Below are 17,422 nucleotides of genomic sequence, written 5' to 3' on the forward strand. Positions count from 1 at the left end.
TGCGACCAAAATACCTGACAAGAACAATTCAGAAGAGAAAAAGTTTATTTTGGGCTCACCATTTCAGAGATTTAATCCATGGACAGTCAACCCCATTTCTCTGGGCCTAAGGTGAGGAAGAATATCACAGTGGAAGGGCGCGACATGGTGGAGGAAAACTTCTCAGCTTATGGCAGCCAGGAAGCAGAGAATGAGAGCAAGGATCCAGGGACAAGATATAATCCCTGAAGCCATGCCCCCAGTGACCTGTTTTCCCCAACCACATCCCTATCTGTCTCCAGTTACCAACCAGAAGTCCATTCAAATTCTTAATCCATCAAATGGAATAATCTACCAATGAGGTTATGAAACCAGAATTTGAGACAAAACTCAATTCTCCTTTTCTATTGGTGGAGGTCTGTGTAAGCTGCAGGCCTCTGTTACCAAGGAAACCCATTTCAGTGTTAGCAGCTACTCATAGCAAGGACTGTCAACTAGCCTCAGCTCTGAGGGTCACAGCCAGCAAAGCCAGACTCTGCTCCAATACTATCCACTGGCATATTGCAGCTCTTTGTGTTGCAGCTCTTTGTGTTGCAGCTCTAAATGAAAGGCTATGCCCTCCAGTGTTGCAGTAGACCCCAAGAGTTCACTGCCAACTTCTTTCCGGGTTCTTTGACTTGCAGATCCAAAGAATGAAATTCACAGGACAACATAAAACAAGAGTGAAAGTAGTAAGGTTTATTCAAGTGTGTAGAATAGAAACAGAACTCTCACAGGGCAAGAAGGGACCTGCTAGCAGGTTGCTGTCTGAGTGTTCTAGTCTAGGGGCTTCCATAGAATTTGGGTTAATATTGTTGGTCCAAATTTATTCTAATAAGGGTTTGGAAAAGTACCAAAGTTATTGGTCCAAATTTATCAAAAGGAGTTATCCCCAAAACAAAGATAATCTTTGAAAGCTCAGGTACATAGGAAGGCTCTTATGCCAGTCCAGAGGGGTTTACAGGGGAAAATGACCAGGAAGAGTATGTGCTGAATGGGGGGTCTTTGTCATCCAAGGCTTGTGTTTTTGTTTTTGTTTCTACCTGAATATCTTTAAAATAACAATCAAATTTTGTCTCTCAGGACAGACCCCGTAACTCTTTAGATAAATGTGTTGTTTGCCTGAAAGTTAAAACATCATTTTAGTTTTAATTAAAGAACAAGATTAGCAAATCTGTGGATCATGCTCTCATGTTATCTGAAGACCATCACATGTCCTGGGCTCTGAAAAACTAAAGAAAGATTACTGATAGGGGCTCTTAGGACCAGGGTTTATCTTGTTCCTTTTCCTGCAATAGTTAGATGCCAGCAATTAGTGTCTCAGTCAATCAAAGGTAATTTTCTTTATAATTTGCAAAACTGGGAAAAGGAAGAAGAAGAAGAAGAAGGAGAAAAAGAATAACTTTATGAGAGGAAATTTTGCAAAGTAGAATTGATCTACTTTAGGTAATTAGATAATTTAAATTATTTAGGTAATTTTAAAGAATTCATGATTTTGTTAAGTGAGATAATAATGATGTGCTTACGTTAAAAAGAGGAGCCCTAATCTCTTAGAGATGTAGAGTGAACTATTTACAGATTATATGGTATAATCTTTGGTGTGCACTTCAAAATAATCCAGTGGGAGATCATGGGAAAAAGAGGAGACATAAAGTAAAATGCATTTGTTAACAATTATCAAAACTGGATGTTAAATATTATCAATATTAACCATACTGTTTTTGTTATTTGGGGTAAATCTGAATATTCTTCAGAGTTACTGAAGGTCTTTTGGCAGGAGGGTAACAGAGAAAATTGACATCCTAAGGGGTACAGCACCAGGCATAAGAAGACGAAACCAAAACTGTCAAGGAGGGTCACAAGGTGGTGGACTGAGCTCAGACAGTGTCTTTGGGGGTGGAAGGAAGCCCTGTCTACAGACAGAATGAATAACTTAGAATCAGTGGAACTATTGATTGAGGGAGCCAGAGAAATAGGAAAGAAGAATGACACTCAGGTTTCTGGCTTAGATGAACTGCATGGTGGAACCATTCATCGAGCAAAGGAATTCAGCAAAATTAAAGTTAGGGCTAAAGAGAGTGATAGGTTCCACTTCAGAGACATTGAACATGTGGAATATCCAGAACTCAGGAAGGAAGTCTGCACTAGAGATACAGTTTTGACAATTACCAGCTGCAGCATAATTACCATGGAAACATGTAGAGTATAGGCACAGGAAAACACTCCCTTCATGAGCAAGTGTTTCTGATCAAATTAACAAATTACTCTTGAACTATGTGAATATTTAAAAAGTGAAACAGTGGCTGGATCGAGGCAAATTGATACTAGAGAAGAAAGTTGCAATATAGAATGCACACACTATTGTGTGTCCTCTCAATTTCCATTTTGAATGTGTGATAGATCTTCAGGGTCTAATTGCAGGATTTTCTTATTTTTTTAAAAGACTTTTCAAGAGAGCACTAAGGCAGTGTGGAAGATCATGTGCAAAAGCAATTTTACCTTTCTTAACTTTAAGAAAGCAAATTTTACCTTTCTTTACCTTTCTTAACTTGCCTTTCTTCTCTTTTGTTCTCTTTTATATTGCCTTGTTCTTTTTTATATTGTATTGTAAAAATGGAAGTAAAACACCAAAACCATCTACCTCCAGGACCATAGCTCAACTTTCTATCTTCAAAACAGGCCTGACAGAGATAAGACCTTGAATTGACATGTATATTCAGAAGGAGCCATGGAGCTGCTAATATAAAGGAGTCTTTGGGGGGGGGGGATTGGTTTACACCTTGGAGCAGGGAAAGGAGAATGCTCAGCCCCTGTCGTCTCTGGTCCTGGAACACATCACAGTTTGCTGGTGGGAATATCAGACCATCTATCAGGCTTTAATAAAATGTGGCCATAACATTTTGATTTGAAACACTGAATGAGTTCCTAAACCAAAATTAAAGTTTGTCAGCAACTGAGGGTCTTATAGGGTAATTATTTGGTTGGGGGAGAGTGAGTTTTTTTTAAAAAAAAGATATTTGTATCTTTTATATTTATATTCAAATAAGAAGAAAAACACATCAATATATTTCTTTCTCTATTATGGGCTTGTTCTTAAAACCTTATGTTGACTACTCAGTTCAAACTCAGCCTGCTATTTGAAGGTCTATAATTTGCATCATCCAAGACCAACTGAATCAGAATTTGGGGAAGGGGTCAGACCCAAGTATCAGTTTTATTTTTAATTTCCTCAGGTGATTTCAATACACAGTCAAGGTTGAGATCCTCTCTGGTTACAATATGAAATGTGGGAAACAACTGGGTCACTTGAATTATTGTGAGAAACAAATGTCGGAAATCAAAGTTTTCCTAAAGTTCAGATGGCAGCAATGTTGTGAGTGTGTGTACACATGTGTGTGTGCAAGGACATGGTTTGCATTACTTCTCTCTACCCTGCCATGCAGGTGACCGCCGTGCGGGTATATGTGAACAGTTCCTCTGAGAACCTCAACTATCCAGTCCTCGTTGTGGTTCGTCAGCAAAAAGAGGTGCTGTCCTGGCAGGTTCCGCTGCTCTTCCAAGGACTGTAAGTGATTCTTGTCCCAGAAGGCTTCATTACGTTTGGTTTTCTTTAACGTCCCAAAGACCTTAATCAGTAATTTCTCTAGTGAAAGGAGAAAGGACATGGGAATGTTGAGATGTTATGGATGCTAAGTGCAAAAAATGTACCTCAACCTTGCAATCCTCCAGCCGCATCATCCCAAGTAACTGGGATTGAAGACATGTACCACCATGCCTGGCTCCCTTTCACTGTTTTAAAATCTACCATTGTGTTCTATAGCTCCTGGTTGGGAAATGAGTCATCCAATAGCCATTTGGTGAGTGAACACATAAATAAGCACTACCTCCCCCATGCTGGAAAATGTCCACCATGTGTGCACTCTTTATTCAATAATAATTATAGATCACTATTAAGTGGTAGGTGCTGAGGATACAGCCATAGAAAAACACAAGGAAGTCCCTGTCCTCATGGAGTTTATAGTTTCTCAGGGAAGAAGTATGTAAGACATTATCACACTAAAAAGGAAAAAAATCCAAAAGACATACAGAAATGGGCACAGAGTATGGTATTACGTTTTCAAAGGTTCAGAAATTTGAAGATTGAAATAGTGACTCTGACAGTTTAGACTTGGATCCAGGACTTTCTTTACTTTCTATTTTAACAAAAATTTGAAGAGTGGAAAAATGGAATCAACCAATTTTTTTTATAGGACATCCCTCCCCCCCTCTGAATGGGAAGATGTTTTTTCCCCACTGAATAGGAAGATGGGAAGATGGCTTGGCCTAATATAGACCCTGCTTAAGTGAACTGGTCAGCACAAAATAGTCCTCATGTCCCCATTATTATACCACAACAACACTAGTTGGATTTGTTTTTTGTCTTTTGTTCTTTGTACCAGAGATTGATTGTTTTTTATTTTGAGACAGGGTCTCACTAACTTGCTTGGGGCATTGATAAATTGGTAAGGCTGGCCTTGAACTTGCAATCTTCCTTTCAAGCCTCCTGAGTTGCTTGGATTACAGACATAAGCACCATACCTGGCCAACAACACTAGTTCTAAAATCACTATCAATAGGTTCAATCTGAAATTTAAAATAAGCAATTTGGAAGTTGTGGAATGAGATAATCTTTTCCCCCTGCTAGTTCACTGAGTCTTTTCCTTACTCTTGCCGACATTGCCCTCCCTTGTCTGTTAACAGATACCAGAGGAGCTACAACTACCAGGAAGTCAGTCGCACCTTGTGTCCCTCAAAAGCAACCAATGAAACAGGACCTTTGGAACAACTGATATTTGTAGATGTGGCATCCATGGCACCACTTGGTGCCCACTACAAACTGCTGGTCACCAAGATCAAGCACTTCCAGCTTCAGTAAGCAGGACTCATGTCGCCTTTCTCTGTTTGCTCATCTGCCCTTCCTGTGTTTGTAGATGTTCGATTCCGCTACAGATTAGCACTCTGCAAAGAAATGATCCACCTAGCATATTATTTTGGCATCTTCTGAACTGTTCTGCCCAGCAAGGCCTTAATCTAATCAATAAGGAGGTAGTAGCGGACTGGTATAGAGGGGAAAAGCTGTTGGCCTCATAGGTGTGTCCCTTTTCAGAAATCTGCTTGAGGGCCCAGTCCTGCCTGTAATCCAGTCAAGAATAACTGGTGTCTGGATACCATTATATGACTAACCACTGCCACACTCCCAAAAGAAATTCTGTTTTTGTTTTAAGGAAGACTTTGAGCTACTTTTCCTGCCCTGATTGCTAGTTTAGTTTCTCCATTGAAGTTAGGAATGCAAATAGCAATGTGTCTTTGTCCTTCTTTGGAGTGATTAGCATGTTTTCCCCTGTTTGCTTGTTTTTTTTTAAAAAAAAAAAAAAACAAACATACAAGCCCATGGGGAAAAAATAGGCATGAAACTTTGACATTTCACCAAAGATGCTCCCCCCACCAACAAAACAAAACAAAACACCATTTCATTAACTGTCAGAAATATAAATTTAAATCACAGTAAGATTCCACTACAACTACCAAAATATTATAATTTGAAAGGCCTGATGATGCAGTGCCAGTCCTAACTAAATATTCCATTCCTGGATTTAGAGGTTGTGGTATTGGAATACCCCCAACTATAAACAGTGGACAAGCCATTGCTATACCTAACCACATGGGGAAACCTCGCAATGTTGAACAAAAACCAGACAAAAAGAACACATGCTGTTTGGTTACATTTATATAAAGTTTATTAGCAGGCGAAACTGTTTCATAATATTAGAAGGCAGAACAGTGGTATCTCTAAGTAGAAAATAATAAATGCATGGTTCTATTGACTTTGTGATAACTCACTGAGCTATATGCTTATCTTATGTGTTTTTTCTATATATTTGATTTAAAAGTTAATTTAAAAAATAAGAATATTTTTAAAATAGTATATGCTACCTTATTTTGCAGCTTCTTTTTTTCTGAATAAAATGTTCTGATCTATTAGAAAGCCCTCTTTACATTTTCTAAGATAGTTTATAAAGCAGTCTATAGCAAGTGGAGTTACTAGGAGGAAATATTTATCTTGGTCTTCTCTGCATCCTGGACATAGTACTATACCTATCAAAACAATTAGATAAATGCCCAGTGAATGGTTAGAAGGATGGAGAAGTAGACACAGCAGTTTGTTCCAAGTCCCTGCATTAATTCTAGTGTTGAAAAAGATGATGTGATAATTTTAAGATAAAACAAAATCCGCCCCCCCAACAAAGCAATGGAAACCTATTCTTTAGTGGATAAGATTTACCAGATCAGTTAAGTCAGGGTCTTTAGTGAGGAGATTTGTGCACTGATACAGTTTTTAATGTTTTCCAGTTGATTCCAACATGCAACCAGAGGAGAGACCTAAAGCAATTTCTAAATGTGATGCTTAAGTTTAACTTAATCATTTAAAATCTGTTTGATATTAAACCATATGGGAATACATGGTTATACATTTGGTGGGAGTGGCAGCACACTATTTGAACAGTGCAGTTTAACCTCTCAGAAAAGGTTTACCATTGCTGATTAGTGTCTCTGACCCCAATGACACCTGTTGGCAGTGTATTTGAATTGTGTGAGTTTGGGGGGAGGTAATTAGACCCCTTGGAGAACCGAATTCTGAGAAAGTGAAGTCATAAGGTCACAACTCTGTGTAAGTGTTAATTAATGATTTGCATGTCAGTGAAACTGCAAATCTATTCTGTCACATTGTTTTCTGTTTCCACATCTTATGATATAACTTAGCCTCAGTAATCAGAAATGGAGAACATTTTAAAATGCACAGTTACCAAGTCTTTTAAGAGCAATATAAGTCTAAGATGGTAGTGAGATGTATGTGTCTCTGCCTCCCTGGCTCTATCAGCATTGCTGATGACCCAGAAATAGGACTGAAGTAAGAACTGGGCTTCAGATATTGAGAGAAAAAAAAAAAAAAAACTTAAGAATTAACTCAGAAGTTCCTAATATTGTAGTTTCTGCAGACTAGAATATATATGAAACACATTCTGTTTTTTTTGTTTTCCCCCCTAGAACCATACTTTTGTGAGCAGGGGGTAGTAGGTACTGGGAACTGAACCTAGGGGTGCACTATTATCAAGCTACATCCCCATCCCTTTTAATTTTTTATTTTGAGATAGAGTCTCACTGAGTTGTCCTGGCTGGTCTTGAACTTGTAATCCTCCTGCCTCAGCCTCCTGGGTCACTGGAATTATAGGCATTCACCACAGTGCCCAGCTAGAATCATAAATTTTAAGAATTGAAAGAATTTTGGGAGTCTAAATCACCCACTTCTTTTTTACAGATGAGCCATGTGGTGCTCAGAGATGGTTCAGGAATTTTCAGTTTTTTGTTGTTTTGGTTTTGTTGAGAGGCAGCCTCACTGTGTTGTCCAAACTGGCCTCAGACTCATGGGCTCAGGAAATCCTCCTGCCTCAACCTTCTGAGTAACTGGGACTATAGGCATAAACTACATATGACTTCGATGCTCAAAGATGTTAGGTGACTTTTCCAAACTCACACAACTAGGGAAGTGTAAATCAGGGCTAAACTCTACTTCCAACTCTCAGTTCTGAGTTCTTCTTACCATAATGTGCTATTTCTACTTTCTGTTTAAAACTGTCCTCCCAATTTTTATGTTCCCCTAAATATATTTCTTTATTCCATAAAACATTTAGTTTAGTCCAACTTTAAATAAAACAACTCTGCCATAAAGCATCACTCTCTGCCTTTCTCTCCCACTCCCTCCACACACATGTACAACTTTGCCTCTATACATACTCCCAAATTCCAGTGCCCCGGTGTTCAGCATGAAGTTGTAGACAGGGAGCAGCAGGGGTCTGCAGGAGCAAGCAGGCCCCTGATCACAGGGTGGAGGGAGGTTCAGAGGGGTGTTAAGAAATTTAGATAATTGTACACATTAGATAGTCACACAGAGAATAGATTTGAAAGGGACAAGACTGGAGGCAGAGGAGTTAGAAGGCTGATGCACTCAGTGGTCAAGATTAATAAAGAGAAGGAGACTTGAAGAATTTAGGAAGTGAATTTGACAAAACTTGAGTTGTTTGAAGAAAGGGAGACAGAAGTATCAAGAACCACATCATAGCTTGCAGATGGAGGCATCACTAGGAGAAAGTAAGGATTTAAAGAAAGGAAGGGATGATAAGCTCACTTTTGAACATGTTGAGTTTGAAGTCGGGGATGTCTGGCAAAGTGTCACATATGAACCAATGAGACTTCAGGGCAGAGGTCTGAGTTATAAAGGGCCAGCTAAGTAGAAGCCCTTCAGGAAGGCTGCTCAGCATGACACCTAAGGCAGTGTTACAGTAGAGAGACTAGGGCAACAGACAGTACTCAGTGTTGATGTTTAAGGTCTTGGATGCTGAATGAGGGGCTGGGACTCCACTGAAGGATTTTAAGAAACAAATAATATGAACAAATCTGACCTTTGAGATGACTTCAATGGCAGTGTGGAAGATGGATTAGAGTGGAAGAAAGAGTACAGGCAAATAGACAAATTAAAAGTTAGTTAAATAGAGAAAAATAACTAATAATTAGAACCTGTACATATTATAGAAGTAACAAAATTGTAAGGGAGAAAAAGAGTTTAGTAATATACAGGGGGAAATTCACAAATGCAACAAATATATAAGTCAGAATAAAAATTATAGTCTTATATGAATACTTACCCTCCTGTAGCCTTCTAAGTAAAGATCTTGAGTCTTTTTTTTTTTTTTTTTTTTTTGCAGAGAAAATGTGTGAATGAGATACAGCTACCATGCTATTAAAGTAGGGTTTTGTTTTTTATCTTTTGGGGTTTTTTTGTTTGTTTGTTTGAAGAAATGAATGACTAAGAGGCACTTGGATGATTCTGCTATGTGTCATACTCTGTAATCACCCCTTGGTATTTTGGGAGAGACTCAGTAAAGATTTATATTACTTTTTTTTTTTTTATTGATGCTATATTGAGCAAAGATGGTGATTTGGTGGAGGCAGGGGGAGAAGTACATCCAGGTTACTTTTACACTAGTAGAATGAGAGGTTCACTCAAATGTAGAAGGTGATAGGGAGAAGTCTGAGACGAATCCTACATTGAAGTAATCTCAAAGGTCAGATTTGTTCATATTATTTGTTTCTTAAAATCCTTATTGTCAAAAAGACATAGTGAGTTAGGATCAGTGACAGTATATTCCATTTTGATCAAGTGGAATTTGAGGTGCTTGAGGGATGGTCAAGGGCAGAAGCCAAGTAGGGAACCTCTGTTCTGTGACTGGAGCCCAGGAGATGGCACTGGGCTGGAGAGAAAGACTTGAGATTCATGGCAACTGGATATATTCATTGGCTAAGAAGCTGGGAAGACCAAGAACAGAACTCTGACTGACATAAAGAATGGTTCAAAAAGTAGGAGCTTTCAAAAGAGGCTGAGTAAAATATGTGAAAGAAAACCCAGGAAAGCAAGTCTCATGGAGGCCAGGGGAAACAATGTGCCTCAAGATGGAAAGCTTTTAGACATAGGCAACAACTTTCTGATTAGAATCCCTAAAGCTCAGGAAATAAGGCCAACAGTTAATGAATGAGATGGCATCAAATTAAAAAGCTTCTGCACAGCAAAGAAACAATTAGGAATGTGAAGAGAGAACTTATAGAATGGGAGAAAAATCTTTATTGGCTACTGTTCTGAGAGAGGATTAGTATCTTGAATACATAAAGAGCACAAAAAACTTCACACACACAAAAATCAAATAACCCAAATAATAAATGGGCAAATGAATTAATCAGACACTTCTCCAAAAAGAAATACAAATAGTCAACAAATACATGAGAAAATGTTCAACATCATTAGCAATTAGAGAAACATAAATCAAAACTACAGAGATTTCATGTCACACCAGTCAGAATGGCAGTCATCAAGAACACAGATAATATTAAACACTGGAGAGAATGTGGAGAAAAATGAACACTTTTACCTGTTGGTGGAACTGTAAATTAGTACAGTCACTATGGGAATCAGTATGGAGGTTCCTCAATAGACTAGGCAGGGAACCACCATGTGACCCAGGTATACACTCCTCAGTATTTACCCTGTAGAATTAAAGTCATCTTACTACAGTGATACATGCATAAAGATGTTTGTAGCAACACAATTCACAATAGCCAAACTGTGGAACCAGCCTAGGCATCCATCAACAGATGAATGGATGAAGAAAATGTGGTATATATACACAGCAGACATTTATTCAGCCATAAAGAAAAATGAAATTATGACATTTGCAGAAAAATAAATGGAACTAGAGATCATTGTGTTAAGTGAAACTTAGAAGGTTAAGAGTCATATGTTTTTTCTCATTTGTGGAAACTAGAGAAGAAAACGGAAAAAGAAAGTTGGGAGTGAATCTCCTAAAACTCAAAGGGAGATCAGTAGAGTAAAGGGACCAAGAAGTGGTTGGGAGGGAGGGGGGAAGTTCTGGGGAGTGATATTGGCCAAATTATTTTGTTATGTTTTGTTCACATACAAATAGTTAACAACAAATTCCATCATTGTATACAACTATAATGCACCAATTTAAAAATGTGGAGAGAAGAAAAAGAGAAAGTGATTGCCAATATGAGATGTCATGGAGAGAGAAAGATAGTTGAGGGTTAAGTCACTAGATTTAGTTATTAGAAGGTGATATGGTCTGAAGATTTGTGTTCCCCAAAATTGATATATTCAAATCCTAACCCCCATGGTGATGGTACTAGGAAGTGGGGCCTTTGGGAAGTCAAAAAGTCATGAGGGTGGAGCCCCCATGAATGGGATCAGCATTCTTGTAGAAGAGACCCTTCACACTTTCCACCACACGGGGAGGTAGTAAGAAGGTGCCATCAATAAAGAGGCAGGCCCTTGTCAGATGCCAAGTCTGCAGGCACCTTGGTCTTGGACTTCCCAACCTCCAGAACTGTGAGAAATAAATTTCTAACCTTTATAAGTACACAGTGGACTGATGATGTAGCTCAGTGGTAGAATACTTGCCTATCATGCATGAGGCCCTGGGTTCCACACCCAGCCAAGAAAACAAAATACATAAGCACCCAGTTTATAGTATTTTGTTATAGCTTCCCAAATAGATTGAGACAAGAGGTGACTGTTACCATCAGCAAGGCAGTTTCAAGGGGATGATGGCGAAAGAATCATGACAGGAGTGAGCACAGGGAAGAATGAATGAGGTAGAAACTCTTTTAAGAAGCCGGTATGTGAAGGAAAGGAAGGGCATAGGATGACATTGAAGAAAGGAGAAACAGATAAGGATAGAATTATGTTGGGGTGCTTTGTTACTTATTTTGAAGATAGTTGAGACTGGAATATATTTATAAACAAAGGAGTAGAAAGGCAGATTAAATTCACAGAAGAGTGGATATTTGTAAAAGCAAAGTCCTGGAGAAGGATAGAAATTCTATTAGCACATAAGCACAGAGATCATACTTAGACCAGAGGGATGAAGGGCAGAGAATTGGAGATGACAGAAGGGCTAGAGAAAGGTTTGGGCAGTGACAGGAACCCAGGACAGATGTCAGTCGGAAGAGTATAGGGAATGAAGTTCATAGTCCAAGGCAAATAATAGAGCATCATTTCCTTCAACAAATAAAGTGCAGATTTGGAACACCCACGGTTCTCTGTGCCAGGTGCCTGTTAATAAGACAAGTAAGATTCTGTGACTCTGAGAGACCTCTCTGGGACTACTGAATTCTTGTGCCTACGTCTCTCCTTCCACTTCTACTTTCTTTCCATCTCTCTTTCCTTTTTTTTAAAAATCTATTTTATTATCCTCCTGTAAAGAATTATTCTCTCTCTTTCTCTTTCCCCAGGGGTTCTTGTCTGGCTCTTCCTCTCCCCCCATCGCTTATCTGCACACACCCTTAATTCCATCTGTTTCTTTAACCTCCTCTTCTTGCTTGAAATTGCAAAATAAGGAAACAAAATTGCAATTTCATCTCTTATATTTATTAAGTATTTGTTTCCTGGTCTTAATTTTTAAAACAAATAAGTTGAAAATTTGATGCTTTTTTCTCTAAAACAAATGGTACATATGAATTTAACTTTGCTCTGATGGTTAATGACCCTTGATAAAATAAAACTATCCCTACCTCTATTAGGAACCTCAAAAGAAGAAACAATATTTCATCCCAAATAGACAACATTTATTATGCATATACTGTTGACTCCAAGAGAAAGAAAGGACTTAAATGTAATAATGGTCTTAAATTCAATAATATACTTTCAGCCAGGCATGGTGGCACATGCCTGTAATCCCAGACACTTGGGAGGCTGAGGCAAGAGGATCACAAGTTTGAGGCCAGCCTCAGAAACTCAAAATAAAAAATAAAAAGGACTGGGGATGTAGCTCTGTGGTAAAGCACCCCTGGGATCCATTTCCAGCACCACAAAAATAATAATGCTGCTGCTGCTGCTGATGATGATGATATATTTTCAAAGTTTTTATGCATTATACTAGGTAATAAAATATAAAGATCAAGAAACAAAACAAAGTGAATATTGATGTCCACAAATTCTGTGTTATAATTGGAATTCAAATGAAAGGGTAGACACGAATCAAATTTCTGGCCTAAGTACACAGTTGTTTCAGGAAATCTCATGCTGCTTGTTGCTAGTGAAGAAAATCAGTGTCCTCTTCCTTACTCTGACCTATCAACAAAGTGAGCTGAGAGCCCCTGTTGCCCTGACAACAGCAGGTGACTCTGTTGCCCAACCTACGAAGGACCCCACCAGGCCACACACAGCCCCACAGATCCTGACTCTGGTTGTGGATTCTTAGTAGAGACTCACATCTGGGTTTGACATGGACTTGGGCTTCGGCTTTTAGGTGACTTAAGGATAGGAGTTTTCAACAGTGCTTCAGCAGAACCAATCCTCCACATGGATGAGGATTTCTGTTGAAAGGGAATATATAAAAATTCCATCCACTGCTGTGAGCTGAATTCTGAGCTCAGTTCAGTAACAGTCTAAATTGTGGCCATCTTTATAAGTAGTGCTCAAGTTTTATGACTTCTACATAAACCTCAAAATATACACATCTTGCTCAAATGTCTTGATATGCCCTTTACAAAGGAATCTCTAAGTTAAAAGATAATTCATTTTTATAAGAAGAAAATTAGGAGTTGGAAGAAAGAGTCTTCAGAGAGGCCCAGGAAATGAAGATGGTGAGAAATTCCAAAAGTTCAGGTTCAGATTCCCAGAAATGCAGGGAGGGGTGCACATTAGATGGGTGGGGATATGCCACACCCAGGAGCAGTGTTTCTGCAGCTTGGAGAATTTCAAGTACGTAGACTTGTGTGATCTACAAGGCTAATAATGAGGCAGGAACCAGAAAAAGCCAAAAAGCCCAAGAGCAGCCCTCACAAAACTGTAGAGAAGACCAAATTTGTCTTTTTGTTTTCCTGCCTCCTGAGCTATTTTGCAGATGTTCCCTCCAGGCAGCAAAGGATGCACCCTTCACACTTCTCACCTTCCCCCTTCCTTAGTGCCTGGATCATTGCTGTCTTAAATACCTAATAAAATAATTCACAATAAATTACTATTTGGAAAGCAAATAACTTCATTATATTCTTTTGGTGGTATTTGCATTTTAAAGGTGGGTCTTAGAAGGCCATGCCTAACCCAAGAAGGACAAAATCTTGGAGAAGAATTTTGAGCAGGTGTGGCAGACAACTGGAGAGAGGAAGAGCATGTGCTTATCACCAGCAACCATGCCAGAGTGATTACCTATTCATCATTTTTTAAAAAAAGTTTCTTCTGCCATGTATCCATCAAAATTATTTTGAAATGACCTACATTAGCCAAAATCTAATTATCCTACATTATCCCCAGGTCTTCATTTATTTTCTTTCAACCCACTTCTGATACCTAAACCCTGTGCTTGATTGTAAAAATAGAGTCCAAAGGCAAAAGTGCCCTTAAAAGCAAAATACTTACTTATATAGGTAGGATTTTGTGGATATTTAAAAATACAAAAACCATCTTCTTCCCAAATTTGTTCATTCTTGGGAGTTGAAACCACCAACTCCCCATTTATTTATCAGTTTGAGGGGACAAACTCCCTTGACAAAGGGTAAGACTCTCCTTCTGTCTAGGTTTTAAATAAATGATTTTTGCATGCTAACTTATGCTTTTTTCCTAACTTTTCACATCTCCCACTTACATTTCTCAGGACAAACGTTGCCTTTCACTTCACCGCCAGCCCTTCTCAACCTCAGGTAAGTGAGGGCCCCAAGAGTTATCAAGAAACCACCTGTTGGTGTTGCCCTCAGAAAACGTGGTAACAGAGAGTCTGCATGTGGTGTGGCATTAGATCTGTCACAATTTGAGATGTATTTGCATTCTAGATTGTTCCTCATGTTACTGGGATTTGGGATACAATATTTAATTTTATCCCCTTAATTGGTATGAAATGGAAGACATGATATTTGTTTAATCTTCTTTAACCAGATTCTATCTACTATGTCCCAAACACAATGTAGACTTCTATCACTGTGGATGTGATAGTTGGGATGGAGGGACAAACAGGGAGTGGAAGGCTCACACCAAACAGATATACAAATAATTAACCTGAAAGTACAATAAAAATAGGCCAGATTTTAATTTCTACAATGTTATTGGTAGAATATGTAAGTTTCTTCTGGCATAAATAAAGAGTAGGAATGCTGACAAAAATGTAACAGGAGAATGAATCATTTTTGGTGTTCCTCATGAAATCATAATCATAAACAATAAATACATGGAAATGTTGATTACTTCAGGCTGTTTTACTGGTGACATTTCTAGCTATTTTTTGTCATAGTTTCTGAAGAGGTTATAATAGCAAGTTTAAAACAGGTTTATTTATTGTCTTGGTATTCATTATAAATTTTCTGCCAGCTGTAAAACAACTTTGGTCCTAAATGCTTACTTAGTTTTTGCTTGGATATAATAAAGTTGATATTAAAATATTTTTGAACTGTTGTAAATCTATTACAGTCACTAGTGTGCTGGTAAATATTGAACAACTGGTTCTCAGAGAAAATACCCTCCTTTATTTCATAGCATCTGCCTATTCCTGCAGTGCAAATACCTCTTACATGGCTGATTTCAAGCTGCCAACATGATGTCACTGAACACAGAGTTGGGAAGAGGTGCATGCAATGAGCTTTCCCAAACCTGTATGAACTGACTCCCATACATCTTTTAAAAATTAAATTAGCCAAGCGCAGTGGCGCACCCATGTGAATGGAGGAGACTGAGGTAGGATGATCACAAGTTGAAGGCTAGCCTGAGAAACTTAACAGGACCCCATCCCAAAATTAAAAAAAAAAAAAAAAAATCCTAAAAAGGTCTTGGGCTTTAGCTCAGAGATAAAGGGCTTGCCTACCATGTGCAAAGCCTGGGTTCAATCCTCAGTACCAGAAAAAAAAAGTTAAATTGCCCCTTTCAGTGAGACTCTGTTGTGCGTATATGCTGCCTCACTGTGGCAGGAGAAGGCCATAGGCTATAAACGATTGCCTTCAACATTTATTGACCATTTAATCTCAAGTGATATATAGAAAGCACTATTACTAAATAAAATAGGAGATACCTAGAAAAAGACAGAACAACTTACATTAACTACAGGAAAAATGCAGTCTAACGATCGTGTACAGAGCTATGATAATATGATAATGATCCATGAATATTGTACACACAACCTAATAGAAAAGCTTGTAGTCTAATAATCAGTAACAATTACATATTATGTTTCCTTTTCATTTTTAAAACATGTATATATCAAAACCTAAATACTTTGTAAAGAAACCCTAAACCAGAGTGACATATACTGAGAACAAACTAATAAAACATAAAAAGTCTTTGATATCTATAAAAGTCTTACTTTACTCTTAACTATCCCCATTTGACCTGTATTTTATTATCCTCTTTGATTACAGGAAAGGTTTTCTAATTCTGTAAACTCAAATAAAGTGAACCTGACTGTACATTCCCAGACAGCCTGTGTCAATCAAGGCTTCTCTTCTATAGGTAGAAGCAGGTTGCTGAACTGGCCATTGCAGAAACTGGGCAGTTAGTCAGGACCACATGGTGATTTTTAGTCTAAATTCCAGCCATTTGCTGTGCATACTTGTCATTTGCTTATTCCAGTTAAAGTAGATTATCAGGGCAGGGGTCAAAAACATTTGTTTGGGGTTTATGATCATTTAGAGAAAAACAAGTTTGATAATACTTAAGCATATTGATCAGGTGTCAATAAGTAACAACTGCTTGCACAAATCCAGTATCATCTTGAGAAATACATATGATGCTCCTCATTGTCAATAGTAATCATAGTAATCTTCTTGAATTACAAAGCACCATTCCCCTGAGCACTGAAAATACCCCTCGGGAATTCCAGACTCCCCATCTTTTAAAGAGCCCTGTATTATATGTATTTAAATCAAACTCCAAAATGAAGAGGGTTCTTGGAGGTATTACTGACTATTACAAGGCATGAATAAACTTCCAACAGCAGCATTATTGACACTTCTTCATCTTGATGTGAACTTTTTCCCCATCAGAAACTTTTGGATGATTGAAAAGCATTTCATTTTTATTGCCCTGGTTCTCAAAACAGGATTAGTAAAGGTAATATTGGAATACAAATTGTAACATGTTTTGCTTGTGTTTTAAAATGATGGATTTATTAGAGTCCTAAGATGTGGGACTCATTTGCATTGGTTTCCTCAAAATCTTAATCAGAAGCTTAACATAGCTTCTCGTCCACTTCCCACACTTATCATTATTGGGAAGATTTTCCCTTTCTTCCTCATAAGTGACATGTTTAAAACTTAAGAGTCAATACATTTTTCCAGTGGATTCATAATCTGTATACATAAATAGTATAACTTCTTTCTGTTAGGAATGTTTCCTAATTCCGATGATTTTTTAAATGTTTAATTCTGATGATTTTTTTTTCTAAGTACCTTTAAATATGCCTCAAATTGCCCAAGATTGTGAACATATTTTAGGAGCTAGGTAAGGGAATCTCATCTTAGAATCTAATATCTTCTTAGATACTTTAGTGGAAGGTCTAAGGGAAGGATTGGTGTAATGCTAATCCTTGCCTATCAGAAAATGGTCAAAATTCTTGAAGAACAGGCTTACCTGCTTTTTAAGGTGAGCCTTCATATTTCACATTGGCCACACAGAAATAAATCTTGCCTCCTGTGACAGCCACATATTTCTAATTCTAAGGGTGTGTGTGGGGGGGGTACTTCTTAAGTAGAACAAATGTGCAGAATTTAGTTGAAAAAAAGTGATCACACCAAAAAATGAAATGGCATCATTGAGTGG

At 38.1% G+C, this 17,422-nt stretch overlaps 1 protein-coding gene across 5 annotated transcripts in view; it reads left to right on the forward strand.

Annotated features, from left to right (window-relative positions):
• The window catches only part of SIDT1 (SID1 transmembrane family member 1), a 101,563-nt gene that overhangs the window by 30,232 nt on the left and 53,909 nt on the right, over window positions 1–17,422 (forward strand). For all 5 annotated transcript variants that reach the window (XM_079155395.1, XM_079155396.1, XM_079155397.1 and 2 more), the window contains exons 2-4: window positions 3,462–3,583; window positions 4,759–4,929; window positions 14,277–14,322. In XM_079155395.1, the coding sequence (XP_079011521.1) occupies window positions 3,462–3,583; window positions 4,759–4,929; window positions 14,277–14,322 (339 nt within the window). The remainder of the gene's footprint in view (window positions 1–3,461; window positions 3,584–4,758; window positions 4,930–14,276; window positions 14,323–17,422) is intronic.

Source organism: Sciurus vulgaris (assembly GCF_902686455.1).
Source record: "Sciurus vulgaris genome assembly, chromosome: 10".
NCBI lineage: Eukaryota > Metazoa > Chordata > Mammalia > Rodentia > Sciuridae > Sciurus > Sciurus vulgaris.